The 10,132-nt window shown below is 44.9% G+C and overlaps 1 protein-coding gene across 1 annotated transcript in view; it reads left to right on the top strand.

Moving 5' to 3' along the window:
• The window catches only part of Calm1 (calmodulin 1 (phosphorylase kinase, delta)), a 10,734-nt gene extending 1,086 nt beyond the window's left edge, over nucleotides 1-9,648 (top strand). The window contains exons 2-6 of the mRNA XM_013015081.1: nucleotides 1,866-1,896; nucleotides 2,841-2,984; nucleotides 5,450-5,556; nucleotides 5,897-6,032; nucleotides 6,165-9,648. Of these exons, the coding sequence (XP_012870535.1) occupies nucleotides 1,866-1,896; nucleotides 2,841-2,984; nucleotides 5,450-5,556; nucleotides 5,897-6,032; nucleotides 6,165-6,193 (447 nt within the window). The 3' untranslated portion in view covers nucleotides 6,194-9,648. The remainder of the gene's footprint in view (nucleotides 1-1,865; nucleotides 1,897-2,840; nucleotides 2,985-5,449; nucleotides 5,557-5,896; nucleotides 6,033-6,164) is intronic.
• Nucleotides 9,649-10,132: the final 484 nt, after the last annotated feature.

The raw sequence follows: 10,132 nt of genomic DNA, 5'->3' as shown, positions 1-10,132 counted from the left end.
ATTGGGACGGAGGGGGGCGGGGGAGGAGGAGCTGGCGCGCGGCTCGGTTTCCATTAGAGACGCAAAGTTTCAGCTCCGGGGAGGCGGCGGCGGCGGCGGCGCGGCGGGCTCGCCGCCTGGGGGAGCAGAAGCGAGTGGGAGGTGCTGGCGGCCGGGACCGCGGCCCGGGAGTCGAGGGTGGGAGTGGGGTGTGGGGGATCGCCTTGGGGCGCCCTCTGCCCCCCTCACCCCCGCTCCTCAGTCTGCCCTTGGGCGCGCGCCCCTGGCCGGCCCCTCGCCGGGTGTTGGACGCCCGGCTCTGCGGGGCGATGTTCTCCACGTTTCCGCCTTCCCTGCAGCCTCGGGATTGCCCGAGGCCCGGCCGGGCGTGTTTCCCGCAGCCCCCTAACTCGCTCCCAGGCCGGGCTGACATCATCGGCGGCGTGGCGGGGTGGGTGGCGGTTCCCAGCCCTGTTCCGCAACACCTTGGGCGCTCGAGGCCAGCGCTGCCCGTAGGGGAAGGGGATTTCGTGTCCGGAAGCTGGAGAGTGGGGCGGGGCGGTGGGATCGTTCTCCCCAGGAAGATGACATTTTCCCTAACGAGGTGGGGCAGCGCTTCCTGTTGTACAAGATAGACTTATTACATAAATCCTCACGTCGTCTCGACTTGATGTAAACCAGTAGTTCTCAGTGACCGGTAGGTAAGACCCACTTAGATATTGGGTCCAAATAAGCTGCCACCCGCCAATGAAATACATTGGAATACCATTCCTAGGGTGAAAGTTTCCACTTAATAAACTTTCTGTTTGGCACCTGGCTTCATTAGTCGTCGTTCATTAAAGGAAAATACATATTAGCTCTCTTTGAGATCTCAGATTCCCCTGGCTGGAGGCATAGGTTCCGTGCTGCAGAGCCCAAATCATGCGAGTGAGAACTGCCTCCTGGCCATTGTCACCTGCAGTGGTGTTTGCTAGGCGCCGCTCTTAGGTCTTCTTTAGGTAGGTAGGTAAGTCTGTAGGGTAACTACCAGGAAATTGAAGTTACTGATCTTCACCAGAAAACAGGGTTGCTGTCTCATAATTACTGTGTGCGGTTTTCTATGTATTTGAATTTTGCAGGTTTGTAGCAACACTTTTAAGCTCATTTTTATCCTAGCGTCTGATTCGTAGGATAATTCAGCCAAAGGCTATTAGCCGTTGCAAATGGTAGACTTTAAACAAATAGCTGCCTGCTTTAAATGATTGAAAAGCATTCATTCACTGCATGGAAATACAGGTAGTGGGGTAGCCATTGCCGTGTATTTCTTCCACTTAATTGTTTCTCATAAAATGGATATGAAAGCCGTTTAATCCAGCGAGTGCCATTATGTAACGCCAGTTTGGAGATTTCAAGGGCCTGAAGCAAGGTGCGCTAAAAGCCTGTTTCTGGACGGGATCCTGATCCTGGCTGCGGTGGCTGCGGTGGCCTGGCCGCACTTTGGGCTGGGCTCTTGGCTGGAAGTTGGACCGCAGTGTCTGGCGCAGTAGGTGGCGCTCTTCCTGCGCAGCCTGCTGCTGCTGCTGCTGCTGCGGCGGCGGCGGCGGCCGTGTGGGGCCGCCTGTCACCGCTAGAGGCGCCATCTCCACATCAGGCGCCAAGCTCCCCGCCTGCTGCAAGCTTTAGGCCTGAGAAGAAAACATGAAGCCCCACAATGTTGTCGCTTCCTTGTCATCCTTTACTCTCAGAATAGCACAGGAGGTTTCCTCTGTTCTCGCCACCTTCAGTAAACGACAAGACTAGTGATGTCAAACTGAATGATTGCAATGCCAAAACTGTTTTAACTGGAGAAAGTAGATACCAACTGAACTATCCTGAATTGAATTATAACCTTTTCTTTCTTCATGTAGGCTGATCAGCTGACCGAGGAGCAGATTGCTGGTAAGTTAATGACTGGGAAGTCTCTAGAAGGCTGGAACTAGGCTCTGACACAGTTTTAGTATCTCCTCTGTTTCCCCCTACTACTGGAATATTATTCTAAAAACTTATTTTTAGCAGTATTAGGATTTGAGCTTGATAAGTAGGCCCTCTACCACTTGAACTACTCTGCGGCCCCCTTAAGAATTTATTTCAGTGATAAACAGGAAGAAACATTTAGTCAGGCGTTACTCCAGTGTCTTGGAGATGGAAGGAAGTGGAACTGAAATTGTCCACATTATGTTACTCTGGATGTCTGACTGCTTCTCCATGTGCACAGCTTTGCCTATGCTGAGGTTGCACTCCTTCTCAGAAATTGAGTTTGTAGTTCTTACGTGCTACAAGTCTTTCACTAATCTACTTGGAAAGCTTCAGCTTGTTATTCTAAATAGAAGGGTGAAATGAATGTTGGAACCATTTCATTGGAGAAGAGACTTAATTTACATTTACCTTATTTTGAAATGTTCTTTGGAAGAGAAAACAGGAATGCTTCTGGAATATTCTGAGTGTGATGTGACAGCTCATGCTATTTTCTTTGGAATGTATCTATTCACAACCTTTTCTTGTTGTGAAAGAAGAGATTCTTAACACTGTAGGAAGTTAACATAAAAAGACTTTAAGAGAACATGTGGACTAATTTTGTGCTAGATTGGACTTGACTGATTTAAGCATGTTCAAGCTTGGCCTTCAAAAACGTGGAGTGGGTTACCCAGAGCAGTGTTTACCTTAGGGGCTGTTGTGTGAGATTCAGGCCAACAGGACTATAGGGGCCTGATTTCAGTAAAGACCAGGCAGTTTCTGATAAATCCCACAGCTTGGGCAGCTTGTGTCGGCAGGCCTCAGGGAAGTGTGTTCTGTGGCTTGGATTTGGTCCACATTTGTTCTAATGGATAAACTTTTGTTTCCAGAATTCAAGGAAGCTTTCTCCCTATTCGATAAAGATGGTGATGGCACCATCACAACAAAGGAACTTGGGACTGTCATGAGGTCACTGGGTCAAAACCCAACAGAAGCTGAATTGCAGGATATGATCAACGAAGTGGATGCTGATGGTAAGGGCTGCAGAGCTTTGAATGAGTGCCAGTGCTGTGTCATTCAAGTTCAAAACTGTTAGAAGGTTGTCTTTCAGGTCCCCAGAGCAAAGCCAAGGTATAATATTCCTTTCTGTAGTTGCTTTTGGCCCCTGACATTAAAATAGAAGACTATGCAGTGCCATTCACCCTGTTCACTGTTTAGAACGTTTCCTGGATCTGATCACTATATGGCTGTTTTTCTGCTTGCTATGACTTACAGGTCAAATCTTTTTATAAAGTTTATTGTTTTTAGGAGGAGAAACCTCCAAGTGTAGTGGGTAAAGTGTACTCTTAAAAGTTAACTCAAGGGGCTGGGAAGGTGGCTCCGTGGTAGAGTGCTTGCCTTACATGCATGAGGCCCTGGGTTCAATTCCTCAGTACCACATAAACAGAAAAAGCCAGAAGTGGGGCTGACGCTCAAGTAGTAGAGTGCTAGCCTTCAGCTGAAGAGCTGAGGAACAGCGCCCAGGCCCAGCTTTCAGGCCCCACAACCCACCAAAAAAAAAAAGTTAACTCAAGTCTAGCTCTGGTGGCTTATGCCTATAATCTTGACTTAAGAGGCTAAGCTCTTGAGAACCATGGTTCAAAGCATTGGGAAGGCTGAGATTCTTATCTCCAGTTAATATCACCCAAAAGTCAGAAGTGGCTCTGTAGCTCAAGTAGTAGATAGCTCTCCTTGAGCACAAAAGCTCAGGGACAGTGCCCAGGCCCTGAGTTCGAGCTCCAGGACCAGCACAAGGCAAAAACAAAAAAACAACCCTAAAACCAAGTGCAATATGAGTTGTATGTGTGCTGGCTGACAAGTATCATGTAAAGTTTGAAGTGGGTTGCATGATGAAGGAGGAAGAGGTCTTGGCTATGCAGGTCAGAACCAGGAAGAATCCGAGGTCCCCACAGTACTTGGCTGCTGTTCCTCTAGACTAAAACAGTGGCTAGACATGAGCTCTTTTAATTGCTTACTTTTGTCAGAAGCTTCTGAAGCACCTTCTTCTAACTGACAGGTATTTTTGTATATTCCACTTATGAACTATGTAAGATTGTAGGTAATACATTTCTAAAAGATGAGCTAAGAATAAACAGCTTGGATGTAGAGTTAACTTTCTAGATGTTTGACTTGTAGCCATTTAGAAAAATAGGGTACCAAAACGTACGCCAGTAGAATTAGGCTTGCAGTAAAACAAAAATAAACATTTTTGATACGCTCTTTGACGTTTCTTTCTGTGATTGCAAAGAGTTACTTCTAAAAATTGTTTTCATCCTTAAGAAGAGTTTTAGAGAAAGAAGTCCGTAGTCTGTTTGGTTTAATTACTAAGGAGATTAGCCATGTGGGTACCACAGGCTGCCACTTCCTGTTTTGGGGGAGCTCTGGAAAACTGGGCTTTGGCCTTCAGATTGTGAAGAAGAGACTCCTTTATTTGCAGTTAGTAGATGGTACCTACAGACATCTTTGTATGGTTTCGAGACAGTACTTAAGATGAGTTTTAAAACAATAATGTTTTAAAAGTTTGGAGCCCCCAATGGCTTTAGGAGTCTCCTTCCTCTCCCACTCCCCATGTTGGGGATTGAACCCAGGGCCTAGTACGGGACAGGCAGATGTTCTGCCATGGAGCTATATACTCTAGTCTGAGGGTTATATTGTCCTAAAGGTACTGGTGAAAATAACTGAAGGATTTTTTTTTCCAATTTGATTTCCACTTAGCTCAGGCTTGTCTCTAGAGGTACTCATCTCTCAATGCCGGGGACTTACTTGGATTTTTGGCCATAATGTGGGTTTCCTAAATATGAACGGTCCAGGCTGTGGAAAAAATGCTCTGAGCTTTTTCCTTCATGGGGGGGCTGGGGAGTAAGATGCTGAGTTGGTGGCTGAGGTGTAGCTCATTGGTAGAGAACATACCTAGCATCCAAGGGAACACGGGTTCAATCCCCATACGAAGCCAAGACTGGAGATGGGAGAAAAACAGGTTGCTTAACATAATATGACTGAAAAAAATGTACTCAGAGAACACTTTCCCAGAGACTGGCCAGTGGTGTAACTGTCAATTTTCCTGCAGTTGTACAGTACTGGTATTGCTAGCCAAGATAGAGTTAGACCTAAGTGGTCTCCTTAGTGTGGGGCAGGTCATCCTGAGGGCCAGGGTAGAATGAGGCAGGCTGTCAGAGTTACTTCCGCTCTTGAGCTGTACTGCCTCCTCAGTGCTCATGATCTCCGTGCAGTTTCCTTTGCATCTTTAAAGGCTATGTTGGTTGTTGACGATTACCCTATAAAATTACTTGAGTTGTAATGACTCTGAAGTATTTGACTATTTTGTGTCTATAAAAGATTGAGCTTAATAAATACCGAATCACAAGTTCCCTAGCATTCTGAACTGGTTCTAAAATTACTCCTGCAGAGAGTGTTAATGTAGTGCTTACTTACATGAGCCTTTTGTGTTTTTTAATTTGAGGTAATGGCACCATTGACTTCCCAGAGTTTTTGACTATGATGGCTAGAAAAATGAAAGACACAGATAGCGAAGAAGAAATCCGTGAGGCATTCCGAGTCTTTGACAAGGTAATCTTATATCTTCATCATAGGTGGTTCTTAAGGCAGTTTCTAGGGTTTCCATTTGTAAAAGCTGTATCAGCTGGTTAGAGGTGGAATACTTAGCCTGCCTGAGCCTCTGGTGTCACTTCCAAATATTCTGATTTCAGTACTTCATTGGGCAAGAGCAGGAAGAATAGAGAACATTTTTGAACAAACTGCCCTGTTACTGTCAGTGCTGGTTTTTGAAAGTCTTGGTTTCTGTGATCGTAGACTGCTTAGATTTAGTGGTAACTGGAGATGGGAGTGGACTTGACAGTACCTCAGCCACAGCCACCCACCCTCTGTAACAATTGCTGAATGTTCACAGGATGGGAATGGTTACATCAGCGCCGCAGAACTACGCCATGTCATGACAAACTTAGGAGAAAAACTAACAGATGAAGAAGTAGATGAGATGATCAGAGAAGCAGATATTGATGGAGATGGACAAGTGAACTATGAAGGTAAAACACCACCTTAATTCTTAACCATCTTACTGTTAGGATCTGTGTCCAAGCTGACTTTCAAAGTAGATGCTGCATTCACTAAAGCTGCTTTTGAAGATAACAAAAGTTATGATTTATTTGTCTTTTCAGAATTCGTACAGATGATGACTGCAAAATGAAGAACTTCTTTCAACTATTCCCCCCCTAGAAGAATCAAATTGAATCTTTTACTTACCTCTTGCAAAAAAAAAAAGAAAAAAAAGAAAAAGAAAAAGTTCATTTATTCATTCTGTTTCTATATAGCAAAACTGAATGTCAAAAGTACCTTCTGTCCACACACAAAATCTGCATGTATTGGTTGGTGGTCCTGTCCCCTAAAGATGAAGCTACACATGAGTTTTACAATATAATACTTGTTCTACCTTAATGATAAGGAAGCACTTAGTGGATTCCTTGCAGTTCCATTTGCTAATGATTAATGCACTGTTTGGGCTGGCCAGTTTTTCATGCATGCAGCTTGACGATTGAGCACAGTCAGGCATTTGTATTAAAGTTGAAAGATGAAAAAAAATTCAAAACTTACTCCAATGGGTTCTAGTTCAATTAGTTAGTATCAGTTGTCCTAGCTGGTTTACTGAAAACAAGACACATTTCAAATTGGTTTACCTCAGGATGATGTGCAGAAAATGGGTGAAGGGTGAGCCTGAGATGCAGCCCCAGCCGTGGGAGAGTTCTCCTGTCCTCCCACGCGCTCCAGCCCACGGTGACAGTGACACCCTGGTGGCGTGCCTGCTCTGTTGGTTTTAGCGTTGTCTCCATGGCACTAGATGAAGTGGGTGTCCAGTGTCACCAATCACACATTTTTTAAAAAGGCATCTACCAGGAGCATCCTTGGACTCTGTTTTTAAAACTTTCGGAACCATGACTTGGAGCCAGCAGAGTAGGCTGTGGCTGTGGACTTCAGCACAACCATCAACATTGCTGTTCGAGAAATTTGACAATTTACGTCCATTCCAAGTTGTAAATGCTAGTCTTTTTTTTTTTTTTCCAATAAAAAGACCATTAACTTAAAGTGGTGTTAAATGCTTTGTAAAGCTGAGCTCTAAAGGGGGACAAGGCAGTTAAGAGTGGAGGCCCTCAGCCCAGGGGTTGGGTCTCCTTCCCTCCTGGGTTCTAGCACCAACCTCTGAGCCTAACACCTTGCCGAAAAACAGCAGATTGCTGGTTGCTTTATGACTGTATAAGTCTAGTTGCAGTTGGGGGGGAGGGGCAGGCAAATCATGGTACCTTAATCTAGTTAGGTGGCCAAGCTCTCAAGGAAAAAAACCCACTTTCTAAAGCATGTTTTTAGGGATTATTTTCAATTGTGCTGCTGATTACCTGTTTTATGTAACTACTGAGACCATCTGTGCAAGAGACATGATTTAGTGTGTAATTCAACCCTCACTCTGTGTGGTAGGAGCAGTAATCCTTTCTCAAGCCAGTCTACATGCCTAAAAGACACTATCAGTCACCTTGATGCAGTTTTTAATTTGTAAGACTCTTCACCTTAGCCTGTATTTGTTGATGTTCTTTTTTTGTTTTTTAAATTTGACTTGACTTTTTTTTTTTTTTTACCCCCAAGTAGCACTAATGCTAAGCCTCTGGCTGGAAAGGAAAACCCTAGCCCAGAATGAATTTCATGTCTAATTATAAACGTGTAACCAAAACTCAGACATGCTGTACTGGTATCGGCAGAGGCACCAGTCCATTTTAAAAGCCCCTTTAGAAGCACACCGCATTTAGCATGGAGTTCTTTTTGAAATGAAAGGCGGATGTACATTTTTCAGGGTGCTAAGTGGCTGTATCTTATTAGCAAAGAGCTTGGGCTGCTGAGTATAGGTGGGTGGTTTGAATTTGCTGGTTTGCGGGGAAACTGGCAGGTTGCTTGCCAGCCAGTGAGAAGCTCTTGGCAGCCAAATGGTGTACATTCAGGGCTGATTATTACAGAGACCCTCAGCTTCTCCCCCCTCTCCTACTCCCTGCCTTTCTGGCATTTTGCAGCTTGTTTGGTTTTCTGCCAGAGGGGTGGGTCAGAGCGGTGGAGAGGGGACGTTGCCCGTGTGCTGCTACTAGTCCTTGGACAGGGTGTCTGCCGGGGGAGAGGTTGATATCATGAGCTGTTGGCTTGTGTGAGTACCTGAATCTGCCAGGAACTCTTAACAGTGAGAGGAAGCTGCTGCAGGCTCCTGGTTTGGATGGTTCGTACAGGGGACAGGAGTGGGGGGGAGGACATGTCAAAAAATGGAGGTGTGGAACCAGCCTTAGGCTTGTGTTCAAGATGGGAGGAGGTGATACCTTATTTTTAAAAAGCCTTCCTCCTATCTTGCCCTCTTACTCGTCTTTCTATCCGTGTTAGCAGGATTCTTGTGTGGCCAGCATCCTACATGGGAACCAGTAAACCCTACCCCCCCACCTCCCCAGGGAGTACCGAGTTCCGGTGTGGAGCACAGGTGAGGCCGAGCCCTTCAGCCTGCCCTCCCCTTCCCCCGCTCCCACCCCAGCCCAGGGTGCAGCTCAGCACAGGGAAAGAGCTTGGGTGTCTTGGCAGTACCCTTGAAGTTGGGTAGCACCTTCTTGAAAACTCTTGCCCCTACTTCTAACTACTCTATAAATATATACATATATTTATATATATAAAGTGACTAGTTTAACTTGTGTCCTGCTCTTAGCCTGAGACTTGCCATAAGAAACTGCTGAGTCCTTGGCAAATCCTCTCTTCAGTTTGGTTCTCCATCAGTTCGGGGTAGGCGTAAAGCAAGGCAAATGGACCTCCATTCTGATGGGCTTTCAATGCACTGTTGCCAGAAAAGGCTTTTTCTGAAAAAAAAAAAAACAAAAAAATTTTTTTTTTGACAAAACAAATTTTTTGCGCACTTTAATTGGTGTCTTTCGGCGACTTCAACACGTTGAAGATGAGCTGTTGTACATATTTTTATATTCTCTTTATAAATGCATGTCCGACTGAACTTGTAACAATATTGTAAGGAATGGCTGTCCATAGGCCTAGCACTGCTGTTACATGAGAGGAATTGCATATTATTAGCCCCTAAGCATCTTGGGAACTTCTTCCTGAACAAAGAATGTCAATTTGGTCAAGTCTACTCTTAAGTTTATTCAATTCTTTGAACTATTTCAATTATTTATTGTATATCCTGAATATATTTCCCCTTTGGGCAGTGACTAGATTTCCACTAATGTGTCTTAATCGATTCCCACAGCTGAAAAGTGTTTTTTTTAATCCCTTGAAGTTGTCCCATAGAAGACAGATTTCTTTGCTGTCGATCCCTTGGAGTAAGAAGGTAGTGGCATGGGGTGGAGTGTGGGTTCTTTCTCCAAATCCATGAAAATGTTCTTTCAACACTTCTGTAGCAAAGATAGTGGTGGTTCTTTTGTTACTGAAGTTACCTTTCACCTTGGCTATTGGAAAAAAGGAGAGATGTATTTGAACGTTTCTGTAAACCTTGAGATCAACTGTTTGGAGATTTAACCACCTCCTCTGATGGGGGACCAACTCTATGGAAATTGTAAATAAGTTTTATTTATAAACCTGGCACTGTATTCAATAAACATTTCTGCAGCCTTTCATCTCTTTAACTGAACTGTGTAGGTTTTTAGCTCTCTGGACAAGCCACTTGCCTTTGGGTAAATTCTCTTGTGGTCCTAGCACAACAGGTGGGAGTCGGGGCCCAAGATTCTACAGAGAAGTTTTCTGGCAGCCTTAATCTGGTTTTAGTTTGGGTGTTAACACTTGACATTTTTAACCAAATCTCTTGGCCTCTTAAGTGTGGGTGGCTCACGGCTGTGATCTTCCCTGCTCAGGAGAGTGCACTCTCAGGACTGCAGTTTGAAGTCAGTCCAGGCAGAAAAGTCTGACAGACTTATCTCCAATTAACCAGCAAAAAAAAAAAAAAAAAGTGGAAGCCCTTGCCTGTGGCTCATGCCTATAATCCTAGCTACTTGAGAGGCCTGAGATCTGAGGATTGTGGTTCGAAGCCAGCATAGGCAGGAAAGTCTGAGACATCACCAATTACCCACTAGGAAACCGGAAGTGGAGCTGTAGCTCAAAGTGGTAGAGT

The sequence above is a fragment of the Dipodomys ordii genome, unplaced genomic scaffold (assembly GCF_000151885.1).
Source record: "Dipodomys ordii isolate 6190 unplaced genomic scaffold, Dord_2.0 Scaffold2, whole genome shotgun sequence".
Lineage (NCBI taxonomy): Eukaryota > Metazoa > Chordata > Mammalia > Rodentia > Heteromyidae > Dipodomys > Dipodomys ordii.
The sequence above is the reverse complement of the archived record's forward strand: the minus strand, read 5'-3'. Positions and strand labels throughout refer to the sequence as shown.